The sequence below is a fragment of the Theobroma cacao genome, chromosome 4, assembly GCF_053813885.1.
Source record: "Theobroma cacao isolate CCN51 chromosome 4, ASM5381388v1, whole genome shotgun sequence".
NCBI classification, from domain to species: domain Eukaryota; kingdom Viridiplantae; phylum Streptophyta; class Magnoliopsida; order Malvales; family Malvaceae; genus Theobroma; species Theobroma cacao.
In genome coordinates this window covers 1,875,167-1,892,710 of record NC_142642.1, presented here as the reverse complement: position 1 = coordinate 1,892,710, position 17,544 = coordinate 1,875,167, and the positions used below count along the sequence as shown (strand labels likewise).

At 35.3% G+C, this 17,544-nt stretch overlaps 3 protein-coding genes across 3 annotated transcripts; 1 reads left to right on the top strand and 2 right to left on the bottom strand.

Annotated features, from left to right (window-relative positions):
* Positions 1 to 2,811: 2,811 nt before the first annotated feature.
* LOC18600952 (Thioredoxin superfamily protein) lies at positions 2,812 to 5,066 on the bottom strand. Its single transcript, XM_007031724.3, has 4 exons — positions 4,736 to 5,066; positions 4,252 to 4,395; positions 3,546 to 3,751; positions 2,812 to 3,241 (listed from the first exon to the last, which is right to left on the bottom strand). The coding sequence occupies exons 1-4, from the start codon at positions 4,975 to 4,977 to the stop codon at positions 3,078 to 3,080; spliced, it is 756 nt and encodes a 251-aa protein (XP_007031786.1). The 5' UTR covers positions 4,978 to 5,066; the 3' UTR covers positions 2,812 to 3,077.
* A 1,419-nt stretch (positions 5,067 to 6,485) lies between these two features.
* On the top strand, positions 6,486 to 9,932 carry COP13 (Proteasome component (PCI) domain protein). The gene is made up of 11 exons (XM_018119679.2): positions 6,486 to 6,743; positions 7,114 to 7,229; positions 7,332 to 7,578; positions 7,940 to 7,997; positions 8,108 to 8,197; positions 8,397 to 8,462; positions 8,601 to 8,690; positions 8,772 to 8,930; positions 9,022 to 9,143; positions 9,461 to 9,533; positions 9,626 to 9,932. The coding sequence occupies exons 1-11, from the start codon at positions 6,559 to 6,561 to the stop codon at positions 9,686 to 9,688; spliced, it is 1,269 nt and encodes a 422-aa protein (XP_017975168.1). The 5' UTR covers positions 6,486 to 6,558; the 3' UTR covers positions 9,689 to 9,932.
* A 265-nt stretch (positions 9,933 to 10,197) lies between these two features.
* Positions 10,198 to 16,561, bottom strand: TPLATE (ARM repeat superfamily protein). Its single transcript, XM_007031722.3, has 7 exons — positions 15,277 to 16,561; positions 14,153 to 14,749; positions 13,555 to 13,916; positions 12,822 to 13,125; positions 11,891 to 12,013; positions 11,319 to 11,774; positions 10,198 to 10,977 (listed from the first exon to the last, which is right to left on the bottom strand). The coding sequence occupies exons 1-7, from the start codon at positions 16,396 to 16,398 to the stop codon at positions 10,462 to 10,464; spliced, it is 3,480 nt and encodes a 1,159-aa protein (XP_007031784.2). The 5' UTR covers positions 16,399 to 16,561; the 3' UTR covers positions 10,198 to 10,461.
* Between the last annotated feature and the right edge of the window lie 983 nt (positions 16,562 to 17,544).

Genomic DNA, 17,544 nt, shown 5'->3' with positions numbered 1-17,544 from the left:
AATTCTCTGATATGTCCTGAAATTTTGCGAATTGTAATAGAGATGATTTTTTTGTTTTGCATTCTTCCTCATGTCATTGCTCATATCTAGGGAGATAAATACCCGCCTTCTCTATTTGTACTATTATTTGTAGCTTAATATGGAGGACTAATATGTTGAGGTGGAGGATTTAAATTTAGAGTATCAGCTGAAGAATTAAAGAAGGAATATAAATCCCATCGAAATTGACAATTTGGTGTCAGGACATAACCTCCTTGCTGCCCAATGCAACATCTTTGATACTGATCAACTGTTTGAATTAAGCACAATTTGCTATCTTTCTGAGGTATATCTGGGGTGCGCTGCATTAGTGCATATATCTTTTTGAAGTTCATATTTGATAGTCCAGTTGCAAACTTGAGCATGGACGTGCCATTGGAAGCTCTTTCCATCAAGCCATCCGTCAAATTGTACTAGACAAGCAACTTCTCCTTCCCATAAAATTGCTTCTGTCTGGTTGGGACAGCTTGCTTTGATCTTTCTGACTCTTAAATTGACACAGCTAGAACAAGCATCGGACCAAGTATCTCCTCTGCAAAGAGCTAAGGCATATACTATGTTCGAGCCTTGGCCAATGGTGGTACGGTAGAAACCTCCATTTCTTGGTACATTACCTGGGAGAGAAGAGAGGATTAGATCAAGGTTCTTGCCAAATGTACTATCAGTGGTGAAGTTCCCGATATCATAGCATTTTAGGAGGCCGGCGGTGCTGAGATTGATGCCTAGAAGCACACAACAGAAAAGGAAAGACAGATTCTTAACATCCCATAGCAGAATTCTTTGCTTCTTTCTGATTATATGTATCAGCATCAAACTGGAAGAATTGCATAAGGATCATCAAAGTTCCCATTTAATTTATAATCTACAAAGTCAAATCTTGGCAAAATGGTAGTGACCTTTTCTTTTCCAGGTTTGTCATAAAAAAAAATTAGAAGAAGGGATCTCTGAATTGGAATAATTACAATCTTAATTAAATATCCATTAATGATTCCTTGATTAGTATAATCGTGCAGAAATTAAAGCACAAAGAAGCATTCAACGGCTTAAATCCTTGAAATTTTATTTACAAAGAATTCCTTCTATCTCCTTCACTCTCTTCCTGACCCTGATAGATGCATATAAGTTCTTGCCCACCTTGCTACGCGGCTGCTTGATTTCTTCTTTCCCATATATATTTTTTGGGAAGTCATGTCGAGTTTAGATTGCTAATTCAGTCAACTATCATGGAATAATTAGCAAACCAATTCATTGGAATACACACCTTTGCTCATGAAATATTAAAATATCAAGAGCATTGCATTGGAGACTTTTACTTTTTCTTGGTATTAGCATATTCAATTCAAGATTGTTATGCTAATTTAAGGCAATTTAGTATCGAAATGATTTTGAAACTATGAATGGTAACGAGTAAGTAATTTGTTAATTTTGAAGTACTCAAACCTAAATCTAATAAATTTAACTATTCATATCTTACTCAAATTCGATTAAAAAATTAATACTTTATATCAAAATAATTGTTATTCTAATTTAAGTGGATATGTACAAAGATTACTATCCAAACTCTTGATCATGGGTAATAATTTTACTATTCAAATCTAATTATAAGATATCTTAATCTTATTTAATCGGATTAGATAATATAAGTTACTCAATTATAAGATACCGAGTATTTTCCTTACGTCAAACTATCCTTTTCTTCTTTAAGAAATGTTGGTAGCCCTGCCAATAACCTTTTTAAAAGTATACATCCAACTTATATATTTTGGATTTACTTTGAAAAATCTGTACACCTAAATGCAATAATTGGACTAATTATCAACTATTTGTACATGATCTATAAATTAATAACCACCTTATGCATCAAAATTATATATATATATATGACTCAATTAGGATTACTCCAATGTTTTTTTTTTTTTTTGAAATTGATCTCTTTGAACCTCACTTCAAACTTTTCTTAGTGCATTCAAAATTTTTGGTGTAGTGTTTTTTTATTACAAGAGAAAGTTATATAATGCGATTGTTGCTTTGAGTAAATTTTTGCGCTAGACAAGTTTCAGTATAAAATTATCATCTTCAACTTCATCTTCTTTATCATTCTCATTATGTTCTCAATAATTTGCTCATTACGAATAATAATAATTTGTAATTCAACAATTAAGTAATATTCATATAATCAGAATAAATAATACATGTATTAAATTCGATATTCTGAAACAAAATAAAAAATATCTTGATAATTAATAAATTATTAATTAATGAATAAATTAATAAATTATTAATTTATCGATTAAATAATATTTTGATTAATTAATAAATTTTTATGATCCTCATAGTATTAAGTTAAAAAAATTTCACTATATATTACATTAAAATGTTATATATAGTTCACCGATTATTTGTTTCTTAATGAAAGTTGGAGGGATAGTTTTCTCCTATTTACCTGGTGAATTTGTTTTTTATTAGAATGTGAAAATGAGTAATTTTATTTATCTTTTTCTGGAAAATATTGCTAAAATTAAGTGTTGAGAATTACTTATAATTGACCGAATCAATCAAACCAACCACTTAATTTAATTTCAGTTATTTTGATTTAATATCTTTTTTAAAAAAATTCTAATTCAATTTCCGGAATTTTCAGACCAAGCCAACCGAACGCACACGCATAAACCAAACTAATTTTCTTTTCCTGCTTTAAGAGAGATCATGAAGAATTTCTAGACAGTGATGCATCTCACCTTGCTCCATTAAAGATAGCCTCACAACAAGACATCAAGAAAAAGCTAAACAATAGAGATGACAATTACTAAAACCCCAAAGGAAAAACAAAAATGTCATGAACGGATTGAAACTAGAGTGGAGAATTATAATACATGGACAAATATCAAAATTAGAATGTTTTGTTGAGCAGGTGATGAACAGAAACTTCAAAGAAAAAAAACAAAAAGCAGTAGGAAGAGAGCACGAACTACAGTTTGTCTGTCAATGGTAATGCTTCTGTTTCTAACCAAAAGAAACCAGAAGAATTTACCAAACTTCTAATCACTTGATGATCCATCATCATCATGATTTTCGTGCTCTGTAACAACTTTCTCTATGAACCTCCTTTGAACATCTTCAAGAACGGCTTTTCTTGATGGATCGCTTCCACTTTGGCCATCATTTAGTACAGGATCTGATTGGCAGAGGACTAAGGCCACACCTATATTTTAAGAGAGAACAAAAATATCATAAAGGCATTGATCTAATAAATTTCAATTAAAAAAAGCGCATGCAAACGTTGGTGCAGTAGGTCAACAACACCATTGAAAGCAAAACAAGACAACAGAATGTACGAAAACATCTCCCACCTCAAGGATCTTGGTGTGCACCCAAAATAATTATATTTTACATCCAAGACTACAACACAAGATTGACAAGTAGCATCTTCATACTTCCCCTACTGCCCCAAGTCAAATTTATTTGAAAATGAGAAAAAGAAGAGACAAGATTCATATATAGCATACCTTCAGGCGTGCATCTCCTGCCAAAACTATGCAAGCCCACATAATTTGCTTTCACTGCTCCATTGTTATATACCAAGAGAGTGGGAAGGTTACGATCTGGGTAGTTAGGAATGCAATCAGTAGATATTATCTTGACAAACTTTGTTGCTGGGTATTTAACTGCCAATTCTTCCAAACACCGCAAAAGCAGCCCACACTCTGGGAATCTAATAAGAGATACCAATAAAGCAACAATCAATCAATACAAGGAACTGTAAAACGTTTTGCACTTAACAGCACAGCACCCACATCTTTTTCTCTATGAGCATCAGCATTTACAAATTTCATGGTTCACAAGTCATGGTTATTTCTTCATCAACCACTATCGCTATCGAATTTCATCAACATCCATATAAAATAGTACAACGAAAGGAAAACGGCATAATTTTTATTAGATTAAATGTTATAAAAAATAAATAAAAAAGAAAAATAAAATATTTAAAACCCATAAGATAATTCACATCAAATGTGAAGCAGAAAACACCAAATACCAATCGATAACTGAAGAGTGAAACTCAAAATGAATAAGAAATAGTTGTTACTATATTATGCGTGTAAAGATTACATGATGCCAATGTTACTCAACACAAAAAGAAAGGACTTTGTTACATTTTGAATAACTAGTATATTTGCATGAAATGAAAGCAGTTTTTTCAAATGTAAATACCCTTCTTTGTAGAGAATGACAACCACCCAGACATCCTGAGGAGCTTGTGAAACTTCACGCACGAAATCGGATCCTGAAATCGGTATCACTGATCCGTACTTTGAAATCTTAACTGCTTCCCTCATCTCAGCTAGCCTCTTCTTTCTATTAAAACCACACCATTTTCCAATTAAAAGGCCGAAACATAGATGTCAATGAAAATTTGAAAAGACAAGTAATTCCAGTCACAGGCAAAAGTTCGACCTTTTATAGTCAAGAATTTGGTACAAAATCAAGAACAAATAACAATTAACCTGAAATTAATCGTTAAGGTCACCAAATTTTACCCGCTATACAACTTCTAGAACTTAAATGAACCAAAACCATATTTCTAATTCAAGAAAAAAAATCATCCCCGGACCATATAATAAAAAAAACAGAAATATCTTAATCCACTTATTAAATCCGAAAAAATCCAATTTATTCGAGAAAAATTAAATTAAACCTGTATTCTTCAAGGAATCGATCGTCGTCGAGATCATCTTCGAGGTCTTCAAGTTCTTCCTCAGTCTTTTCATCGATCCAAGACTTGTCCTTCGGGGCTGAATCCGAGTCGGGTGCAGGTTCGAAAGGATCAGGTTTGAACGGTGGTGGTTTTGGAGGTAAATTCCCAAGCTTTCTTTGGATATCGTCCCATTGAGTCGAAGCCCCTTCTACATCTTTGTAAATGAAATGGTAATCCGCCATTTTCGACTGCTTTTCAGAGCTCTCCTTTTGCTTCTCTGCTCCTCTCTTCTCTGATTCTTCGTTCTCCCTTTGCTTCTAAGAACACAAAAGCAAAATGCAAATAGAAGAACTGGGCTGTGCCTTTACTGTTCTACGGTCCGAATCGAGGCCCAAATAAAAAGTCCCGGAAATCGACCAAGGCCCACTAAAACATGAAAAAATTTTATTTTGAATTTTTTTATTTTCATATTTACTCAAATCACGATTAAAATATTTGACTTTAATAATCAAATTATAATCCAATCCGATAAATAATACTCCTTAATTACTCGAACTCATTTCGATTTTCAAATTTCAATAACTAATTTCAAACAAGTTTTTTTAAAAAAAAAAAAAAACACAAATGATTTAAAGATATTGTATAAAATACACAAATTTAGGTATTTTTATATAAAAAAAAAGCACAAAAAATAGAAAAAAGAAATATAGACCAAAGAGTTTTTTTTTTAGCCATTAGCATAATCCAAGATTTACCATCTTTACTTGGCCACTTAGCTGACCAACAATCAAGTTACATATTTCAATTTTAAATTCCATAAAATCGTTTCAATTTTCAGCTTTTTTTATTTTAATTTCTTTTTTGGGCTAATAATGCTTGGAAGCTTATCAAATAAAATGTAATAAGTTTCCATTTTTTTATTTTTTTATTTTATATAAATTAAGTAAAAATGTAAAAAAAATAAAGAAATAGGATAATCCAATCGTTGAAAATGTTTTTTTTAAATAAATGATTAAAATAATAAAAATAACAATCCAATAGGGTTAAAATTACCCCACTACATCAAGTTGGCTCACTCAAGCCAATTTTTTTGGTTAATATTCTTTATTTTCTTCGAAATTGAATTTTATTTTATTTTATTTTCATTTTAGTATTTGCAAAACTTATACTATTGCTTTACAAAACATTAAAAATTATTTTTCTTTCAAATTTTAATACAAAAGAAAATCATTTATAGGGGAGAGGACTAATATATATATAGTTAAATACCTAAAAAAGCCCTTGAACTATATTAAAAAAATTAATTCAACTCTTATTCTTTTATTACGTTCAAATAAGTCTCTAAATTTTTATTTTTGGTCAAATAAGCCCCTCTCCTTAATCACTGATTAACTTACATTAGTCAACGATATATGTGATATTTTTATTTTATATCATAAATGACTTAGTATTAAATATTATTAATTAAAATTTATGTGTTTACTTTTTTATCCATTTACTCTATCTTAATCAATAGTATTTAATGTCACATCATCTATCATGTGATAAATGATCTTATATAAAAGTATTATATATACTATTGACTAATAAAAATTAGTCAACGATTAGGAAGAAGGGTTTATTTAATTTCAAATAAAATTTTAAAGATTTATTTGAACCTAATAAAATGATAAAGGCTCAATTGATTTTTTTGACATAATTTAGGGACTTATTTGGTATTTGGCCTTTATATATCTATTTGAAAGGTAAAACGCAAATAAGCTTTTGGTTTTTGATTGTTACCTGAGTTGATTCGATCGGAAAACTCAGTTGCGAGAGACAGGATGAACTCAGTGGAAGGTTTCGTGACTCAAATCCAGGGGCTATCAAGCACTGCCTCCGATGTTTCAGTGCTACAAAATTTGCTTAAACAAGCTGATGAATCGCTCCATGCCGAGTCCACTCGGTTGTTACCTTTTCTCGACCAACTCGACCCTTCCAAGCACTCTCTCGGTTACCTCTATTTCATGTGAGTTCCTTTTCAGTTTGGGTCTTTGATTTAAAAAGATAAAGAAGCGATTTTTCTATGTAAAACTTCGAGAAAGTTTATATTTGGGGGGGGGGGGGGGGGGTGATCTGGTTATGTTTAGAATCTGATGTTTGGTTGCCGAGAACAGAAGAGAAAGTGGAGGAAATTGAATCTTGGGGTTTTTTGGTGACACACCCCCCCCCCCCCCCCCCCCCCCCTTCTTTTTATTTTTTTGGTCCAATTAGTTTCTCTATAACTTTTTCGTTAAATTTAAAATCTGGAATTTTGATTAACTAATATAGACCTTGTAATTTCGTAGAAAAATAAAAATTATGAGTTTTAATGGTGAGTTTTCTTAATAATTCAACAGAGAGGCATGCACTGCTGGTCCAGTTACAAAAGAACAAGCTAGTACATTCGCGTTAATCATTGCCAGATTTATCAGTTCATGTGTTGCTGATCAAATTCGGTTGGCGCCTGATAAGTGTACTACTCTTTACTTTGTATCGAATTATTACTGATAGTGGCAAAGTTTTTGCTTGTTGGGTTGTCAATTATTGTTGATGTTGATTTTAATTTAATTGGCAGTTATATCTGTTTGTAAGAGGTTCAAGGACCAAGTTCTGTTGCTTGAGGAGCCCTTGCATGGTGTGGCCCCAATGCTGACTGCTATTCGTAAGCTTCAGTCTTCCACTGAACATTTGACTACTTTACATCCGGAGTTTCTTTTGCTTTGTCTGCTGGCAAAGTGCTACAGAACTGGTCTTTCCATTCTAGAGGAAGATATTTTTGAGGTTGATCAGCCAAGGGACCTTTTTCTCTATTGCTATTATGGGTGGGTTGCTTCTCAAGCTAGTCTTTCAATTTGCTTACTATAATGCGCATTTGAGATGCTTAGTTCTCAGGAGCTCATATTTTTTCCTTTTAGACTCGTAATCTCTAACAAAATTAGGTTCTTTCTAGAGGTGCATGTTACATCTAACATTTTCTTATTTCATTATGAAACTTTATTTCTGTTTTTGCATGAATCGAGTAGCATAATCATATTATCTACCGAAGGAGAAAGATGCATCACTTTAATAATTGATTTAATTAAATGTCGAATGCTATGCTATTCTCCTTGATTTGACTATTTCACTGGTTTAGCATCATCGAGGGGAATCACTGATTGGGTTTCCCGTTTGGCATCATGACAGGGGAATGATTTGCGTTGGGCAAAAGCGATTTCAGAAAGCATTGGAGCTTCTACACAATGTATGTTGTTCCTTTCCAGCTCTGTTTTTATTATTGGTCAGCTGCTAAAATTATGACAATATGACTTACTATTATCCTAATTTTTTGTTTGCTTTATGGTAATCGTCTAGGTTGTGACTGCTCCTATGTCTACCATCAATGCTATAGCTGTTGAGGCTTACAAAAAATACATATTGGTCTCTCTTATTCTCCATGGACAGGTATGTTATGCATTTCTAATTTACATTGTATTGTGAATTATGAATGTATGGACCAATTGATTTTCAATTTTGAAGCTGTGATTTTGAAAGGTGAATACTTTCACCATTTAGACAAAATTGTTAGGTGCAAGTTCATCTTGGCTCTTCTTCATATCTAAATGGTGATTTTTCCTATGGTTTTCCATTCTCTTGGTTACAGTTTTCTACCAGTCTCCCTAAGTATGCTTCTTCAGTAGCTCAGAGAAATTTGAAGAACTTATGTCAGGTAATGATTTTGAACTTTAAAAAAAAAAAAAAAGACACCACTTATAGCCTTGTACCTTCATAAAGAATGAACCACGTTTACTTCATTAGTTATTTTTTGTTGAGTTTACTAATTAACTGCTTATCGTCCCTTGAGTAGCCATACGTCGAACTGGCAAATAGTTATAACAATGGGAAAGTTGCAGATTTAGAGACATATGTAAAGGCAAACGAGGAGAAATTTGAAAGTGTGAGTGCTGTATCAAATTTTAGCCCTACTCTTGTGCTTTATATGTTTGACCATCTGAATGAAGCTTTGTACTCTTACCAGGACAACAATCTAGGATTGGTGAAGCAGGTTATCTCATCTATGTATAAGCGAAATATCCAGAGGTTGACCCAGACGTATTTAACTCTCTCTCTTCATGACATTGCTAACACAGTGCAACTGAATAGCCCTAAGGAAGCGGAAATGCATGTTCTACAAATGGTAATTTTGGATTCTGTTTCAGTTAATTAAGGCTGCAATTATATTATCTGTTTCACATTTGCATTGTTGACATTTTAATGTCAACTTTTAGATTCAAGATGGTGAGATATATGCAACTATCAACCAGAAAGATGGGATGGTTAGATTCCTAGAGGATCCTGAACAATATAAGACCTGTGAAATGATTGAGCGTATTGACTCATCAATCCAGAGGTACACTCTATGGAATAGACACCACTGTCATGTTTTATTATAATAGAAAATTTTGTATTGTTTAGGACTATACTTGTTTATACATGCTGTGTTTTCCAATATTGGCAATACTTTATTATAAGTGTTATCAATTGCAATAGTTCTTCAAAAAAGAGTTACAATTTATGATGTCATCAATCATAGGGACATGTCGCAGAACACTGGTGATTATTTGTCGGGCCCCTTATATTGTAAAAAATGGCTTGGCTTCTTAATGAATAAAAGCATTATTAAAGGTTTTTTTTTGTTTATTTATTTGTTTATATGTTACATTACAGGTTGATGACCCTCTCAAAGAAGCTAACTGTTATGGATGAACTCATGTCATGTGATCCATTGTATCTAGCAAAGGTGAGCTTGCCATTTCCATTCATCAAAAGATTTTAGCCAAGAATGTTTACGAACCATTGAGTGGTAACTAGACAATGCCTTTCTATGTTCAGGCGGGCAGAGAGCGACAGAGGCTTGACTTTGATGACTTTGACACTGTTCCTCAGAAGTATTAACATGTGAGTGGTTTTTACTCCTATCATCTGGAGTAGAAGTGGTAAATGACAGGGAGAAAGATGCTAGGCCTACCAATTTGTTCTATTAGCTCTAAGTTGTTCAAAGAGGTGGCAAATTTTCTTATGTAGTTTTGTTCACCTAATCTGTGGATGTGTTCTTATTTAAGTGGGATTAGTGTACAATATGATGGAAGAGCAAGCTTTGGCAAGTTACTTGAATAGATTCTTCTTTCCCTTGCTGTCATTTCTCATTCGTTTACCCCATGAAAATTAAGAACAAGAGTGCTCAACCCAGACAAATTTGGTTGAGCAATGGAACAGTTTGAACAACCAAATTCACCACAAGGCCGAAGCATTTTTCATATTCAGTGCCATTTTTTTGCGTTGAAAAATTTCATGCACATGAAAAGAAATAAAGGAGAGGGAGAGGCTGCATTGTTAGTATCACAATTTTTTATGTACGAAATGCGTTGCATGCTACAAATTAATGACGGAGTATGGAGTCCAAGTTCCAGAGTGGAAGTGATTCAAACATGCATGAACATCTTTTGTTTAGTGTTTAACAATTGATCTCTGATGATGAATAACAGACAAAGCCGGTACAAGATGTACAAGGGAATGCCCCATAGAAGAAAAAGTTATGGAACTCAAAAAAAAAAAAGATGGCACTCTAATCAGCTTTCAATACCTACCTAATGCAAACCAAAACCATAATACAGTAGAAAAAAGATATAGCCCTTTGTTTCATCGGCCCCAAAAACAGGATGACAATGTTAACTGATCTTGAAGCTTCTATCTTTACACAGCATGTGCCATTCCTGAAGCACTGCTGCTTGAAGAGCACGGTGCTCAGCTTCTTCTGCTGTTAGCTTTGAAAGAGTGGAAGGTCCTTTAGGTTTACCATTCTCCTCACCATCTTTTTTCTTCTCCGCATCTTCCTCTTCTTTCTCTTCATCCTCCTCTTCATCATCAGATTTTGGAGTTTTCTTTGGTTGCGCGGCCTTTAACAAGGCTATCCGTTCCATTGATATTCTAAGCCTCTCAGCAGCGGCCACCTTCACTTCATCTTCAGGCATGTACTCCACACCGCCATCAGTCAGGCCATCCAACCAGCCTTGTGGATCTGATTCAATCTGTTTGGTGATTGATGCATCAGAAGCTCGGACCACAAATTTGCACATCATAGTTGTTGTCTCGTCACCCAAGTCCACATTTCTGCTCACTTCACTGGCTCCAAAAATCATCATACCCAAGAAGCCTCCGTGCCAAGTTTTTGCAGCATAACATAGCTGTCACAACCCACAAGTGGGGAAAAATGAATAGCAATTTTGTCAGGCAACAGAAAAGCCTCACATTAACTAAATAAGTTTCAACAAACCAATCAATATGTTGAAACAACTTCATTGAAAGAAAGAAAGAAATTCTAGCAGTTATGATCCTTGCAAATACTTCCAAATTTATAATTTTCCAATAACTGCAGTGAGCACAAGACGAGTCTCAGCAAACAAAAGAATTTCATGGAAGAATGCTTGAATATATTCACAAAAACATTACTCAGAAGGGCAGAGACCCAATAAATATACCAACACATACATGTGATCAGCTAAAATATCAAGAGATTGAATACTACCTGAAACCCAGCCACAGTGTGGATGATGTGCGAACAAACTCTGTGAAAAGGCTTGGAATACAATGATTTCAGTCCACTCAAAAATGGGGAAGACCCATACTGCTGCGCAGCAGTAGCCTTGAAGCCACTTCCTTCATAAATATATGTGCCAGTATATTCCACGATAGCCGGCAAACTGGGCCACAGACGGAAAAACTCAACAGGTGAAATTTTATGTGGCAAGAGAAGCTCAGTCAGCGGAATTTTGTAAGGCTGACATCTCAAAATCACAGGTTCTCCCAGTTCTGGCCTTAGGCTTCTCTTTTGCCTGATAATTTGTGGATCCTCTTCAGCGTAATCACCTTCATAATCTCCTACAGCACCACTTCCATAGAATGGGTAGTATAAGACTTGAACCCAAAAGCCGCATCTTTCAAAATGAGAAACACCTACTGTAACACTGCAAAGTACTGGGTCCTGAAAAGAGAAGACAAGATTTTCCCAAGCTGAGGTAGAATAGGTGCATTTGAAAGCTTAGAATCAGATAATTGAGAGGAAAAAAATAATTTATTTACAAAGATGAAAAAGGAAACCTGCGAAACAAGATTACGCAACTGCCGTAGTGCTTGAGGAGACCCATCCATAAAATACAAAGAACCAGATAAACCAACCCTAATATCAACACGATTTAGTTCCAGTTCAGTCAAATTAAGAACCTGCAAAATTCACCCATCAACCAAGGGAATCTCATCAACAGGCATCATGATCATAGCCAGTAAAACAGCAACACAAGAAAATAATAGGCATTAAGTACAGATACTGTGTTCAGATTTTTGTGCCTGGTCAGGAAAAAGGGATTTGTATTTTCAAATAAAAAAAAAAGAAAAAGGGATTTGTAGCATGTAACACAAATGATTTGATCATTTGATCAAACTATAGCCTAACTTTGACCGGCCATCGTTTCGGCTTGTTGGCTAGGGGTGCTTGGGTCAGAGCACCCGAGCCACATGTCCCTGGTTCGAGGGCTGGTGAGAGAGAAGAAGAAAGAGAGAAAATGAAGCATAATAAAAAGAGGTATTAAAAAAAAAAACTATAGCCTAACTTATGGGAATCTGTAAAATATTGATTCATAATGTCAAGGTTGTCATCAGTAGGTTGACAGTAAAAGCATGAAAAATTTCTACTGCAGACAGTGATCCACTATCGAACGAATAAATAAATGCATCTTGCACAAGTGCATAACCTCCCACTAAAAAATTGCTACTTAAAAGGGTAGAATCTATTTTACCACTTAGAAATTCCTCAACTTAACCTGTGATGACTCTGGAAAGTCCAATATCTCCGGCATTAGATTTAGATAAATTTCAAGTTTCAAGAAATTATGCAGGCTCTAGTCAACATATGCTTATCATATCCCTCACTTCAAGAGGAGCTACAAACTTGTGTTACCTCACATCACATAGCAACTACAGAGAAGGGTTTAAGAAGCATAGAAAATAAAAATAAATAAAGAGGAGTTTGAACCTTCAGATGCAGACTGATTCTTCCATCTCCTGCATCTGCCAGATGATAGGCCTCAATGTAGCAAGGATCACTGCTACCAGTCAAAGTATGAGCAGTTGGAGGAACCTTGAGTGATGTGGAGTCAATTCCCTTTGTTAGCAACAGTGTTAATTCACTAGGGTCTGGCCTCCAAAGCTCCAAAATGGCCTTATGAACCAACCCTTCCAATTTTCTGTCTTGGGCAGCTGATGCTTCATAAAACTGAACAGTAAGTTTATGGTGGCTAAATGGGTAATCTCCTCTGGCTTCACTAACCCCTGCCCACCTGAAAAAGAAACATGCTCTATCTCACTTTGGTTCATAAGAATGCAAATTATATACAAAGATCTATGTTTCCTTTTCATTTTAAGGCTGGGGAAACATGTAAGAAAGAAGCTACTTCAGATGAACTAAGTTTGACAAGGTACTTGCCTACATTGCCAGCAGACTCATATAGCAACAAAGATGGAAATAACATCTGCCAATAAGCAAAAAATCTATGCTTACAGCCATCACTACTTATGAGTAAACATGAAGCCTTTCACCAAACTTGCAGTCCATCCCAATTCAACCCAAAAGACTAAAAAAGAGCAAAGATAGGGGACAGTCAATCACTTATGCTAAAGAAACATCCTCTATGCTATGCTTCGTTATTAAGCGCATCAAAAATCATCAGACTCATGCAAACATTTAGAGCTATTGACATCATCCTCACCTGCTTTCAGGGTGGCTAGAAACATATTTAATTTTCTGCAATATCATACGGCACTGATGCTTGCTGACAGAATCAGCCAAGCCATTGGTTCTGAACTCCTCAAGCTCCTTTGTTAGTAACTGCCCAGCCCTAGCATGACGTGATCCCAACCGCTGAGCACAGAGAAGAACTGCCTGAACATCTTGAGGCCTATTTGTTGTATTTGCAGATGAATCTACGTTGAAGAGGACCTTGTGAATATTTGACACAATAATGTTTAGAGGATCCTCAGGATCATCGGCGAGTAGTGGATCCAGACCTTCTAGGTCTATGTGTTCTGAAATAGCCCAAAGAAGACGTGCACATATTCGCGGGGTATTCACCTACCGATTGGACAAAGGTTTAAGATGAAAAAGCACCAAGAGACCAAAGAAGTTCATAACTCAACAATAATAATAATTTGGCCTAAATACCCTTGGAGACTATAATTCTAGTTTCTCAACTTATCCCTCCACCATGAATATTAAACAGCATATTGGGAAAAAAAAAGCTATTTGCACAACACAATCTTGTAAGATAGAGAATGTGGCATGTAAATTTTCTATAAGATCTCACATACCTCACGTAGATCTTTTACAAGATCACGTTGCAAGTTCTGTAATCTTGTCTCATTTAAAATTTGATCTTGGGAAGCCCCATCTTTGACTCTTTTCACACCTCCCCTAGTATCGTAAATATGGCAGAGCCGAACAAGCAGTTTCAAATAGCAATCGATTGCATAAGTCCTTCGATCACAATCCCATTTGACACAAGGCCTGCAAACTTCCACCACTTCCAGGGCAGTCTCTGTCCAGTTTAATGCACCATAGCCTGTTCCATATGCCAAGGCTCCGATCACTCTGCTCTCCATACCTGAGTTCTTTTGTTCAGGTAAAGGTAGAGACAACTGGAAGCAACTTTCCACAAGAGTTGCCACCAACTCCTCTCTGAACAAGCTTTTACTAGTTACATTATGAAGATCATCTTTTACTCTAGCATCCTCAAAAAGAGATGCTATATCAGTTCCTGCAAGAGGTTTCTGACCTCTTCGGACGCTTTCTTTTGCAAATAGATCAACACATAAAGCTGTCCGACAAATACAGGCTAAAGCATGCATTCGGTCTGATTCTGCTCTCAAGTTTCTTACCATAAGAAGCAGTCTCTTGAACAATGAAACCTTCAAGCAAAAGTTTAACATATGAGGCCACGTTCAAAACTATAACCTTTGAATGGAAATTGAAGAATTCTACGTCATGTTTAAACCTAAAGTTTTGAGTCTAGGCAATTAACACCCATTTTGCATTACTAAATACTAACAAATGTCAGTTCATACACATTGTCTTATAAGCAGCACCAAGCACAAACACTGCAACAACATTTCAGAAGTCACCTCTTAAAAGTCACAAAATAACAGGCCTGACTTCCAACAAAATAAAGGCAATGAAGAAACATCTAAGAACAGACACATGTCATTTCAGCAGAAGGAAGAACTATCCTTCAACAATGCAGCTTAGTTATTCACTACCCCAATAAAATGCAACTCTAACAAATATATACTCAATGGCACAGCTAAACTTGAAACATTCTCACCAATACAACTCCATCAACTCACAATGTCAATGATGCGCAGCCCTATCTCATACACATTAAAAACACCTTATTTAACTTATGCAAAAACTAAAAAATAAATAAAAGCACAGGCACCTGCATATGAAGATCAAGCAGATGAAGATTAGTAACAACAGCTCGAACAATACTCTCTCTAGCAGAAGCAAACTCCTGTCTATCCCAAAGTGTCAAAATCGCAATAATTGACTGTGAAGCCCATTCCGGCTTCCCACCAGGCACATCAGCCAAGTACAACATATTAATCCCAACTTCAAAAATCAATGCCGGTTCCAATGAAGACGCCAAAAATGGAGCCAAATGAGTAACCAAATCCGAAACCCCAACTAATTTCTCCGCATTTGAATCCACCACAGTCCCGTTCACTTTAGTGCCCTTCGAAATCTTCCTTATCACTTCCAAACCCCCCGAAGCAACCGCCTTTACCGCATAAACTAACGGAAAAACCGTTGCTCGAAAACTCTCAACAGGCAAAATCAACGACCTTGCCATTAAAGCGCTGCGTTTTTTCCAAACAAAGTCAACCATTGAAGAAACCCAATTAGACCTTATAGCTAAAGAATTTTCACTATCTACAAGCTTATCACCAGCTAATCTGCTCATTCTTTTCGAATCAAATTCCTGAAATAATCTTCCAACGGATTCAAATGCCACCTTCGAAACCGTGTCGGATTTATCCAACATATTAAGCCCAATCCGGGCCCACCAAGCTGAAACCTTGTCGAGAAGATTAACATTGTTTTCACATAGCGTTACGAGGTCGTCCCTAGCGAGGACACAGCCTAGAGTCTCGGTGATGGAGAACCGGAGGCTATCGGAAGGAGAATCGAAACAAGCGGAGATCTCGGCGTTCACATCGGAGATGAGTTTGGAGAGTGAATAAGAAGGGATGGCGGCAAGGATAGAGACTGCGGCAGCAACGACGTCGGGATCGGGGAAGTGCAAGTCATTACGTATGCCGATTGAGACGGAATCCCAAAGGTCGGCGGTTAAGCGAGTGGATCGGATTAGGTCGAAGGCGAGCTTTTTGCAGACGGCAGAGGAGGGGGCGGCGACAATTTCTTCCACGGCGGATTTGGCTATTACGGAGATATCCCGTCCGGCGGCGGAATGCTGGAGGGCGGAGAGGAGAGCGCCGGATTGACGGAGGGCGTCGTTCGAACGGAGGTCCGCTTGGATCTGAGCAAAAAGAATATCCATGAACAATTTTAACTATTTAAAAAGAAAAAAATTGAATTTCTTTGGGTTTTTTTAAAGGGACATTTGGGAGAATTTCCAATTCTGAATTGAAAATCAAAAGCTTTGGTTTTGAATAGTAAGTTTCGAAACAGATTGCAGAAGAAAGTAATGAAAACGAAATGAAAACGTTGGCAGTTGAGACTTTAGTTAATTAGCTGGGAGTCTGGACAGGTCTGGCAAACTAAACTCGGCAGAGCGCCGTTAAGTTGGTTTTGGGCCTCCTTTTTCGAGGAAAGTAAAAGGCCCAATTTAGTTCGTTTTGGGCCTTTTGGTCCAATCTGATCTTATCTTGTGGGCCGGTTCAAGAATGAAGGAGAAGATTGAAGCCCAAACTAAGCAAGTTTATAACAAAATTTTTTTTTTGTACTCTGACCATTCCCCTTTTAAATTATTCTAATCATTATATATATATATATATATATTGCTAATTAATTCATATTTGGATTGTTATTCTATACATTGTTCGGTAAAGTTTTTAAATTCTATAGGCAAGAGTAAAATGTTACCACATTTTTTTATTTATCATATTAATAATTTATTACTCTTTTCGTCCCATTATATTTGTCATATATAGCTGACAGCCCATTCTCAACCAGTATTCTCACATGTACTTTTTCTTTAGTTGAAACTAAAATGAAAATGGTTGGATTTGATCAATTTAAGAAGTACTTAAAAAATTTGCTAGCCAACCATAAAGGAAATTTTTTTTTTTTTTTTATCTTGGAAAGTTAACTATAAAGGAATACTATCGAATACACTTCAAGTAGAGTTTTTAAATTCTACAAACGAGATTCAAGGGTTATTTATATACTCCATAGTATACATTTAAAAACTTACTCTATTTGTCTCATTTTCTTTATTCCTATCTGACTTTTTTATCAAATGAACTCAATTTTGATTATACAATCTTCAATTATATTATATAAAATTAAAATTTCAACAATCTGTTTTGAAAGATTGAAATTCAAAATTTGCAAATCTTCTTTTTTTTTTAAAAAAAAATATTTAATAATTTTTTAAAAAATAAATAATCAAAAATGAATTTATTTGACTTTAGTCTGGAGATGTTAAAATGGCCATGGCTACCTTAATTTAATTAGTGGTAAA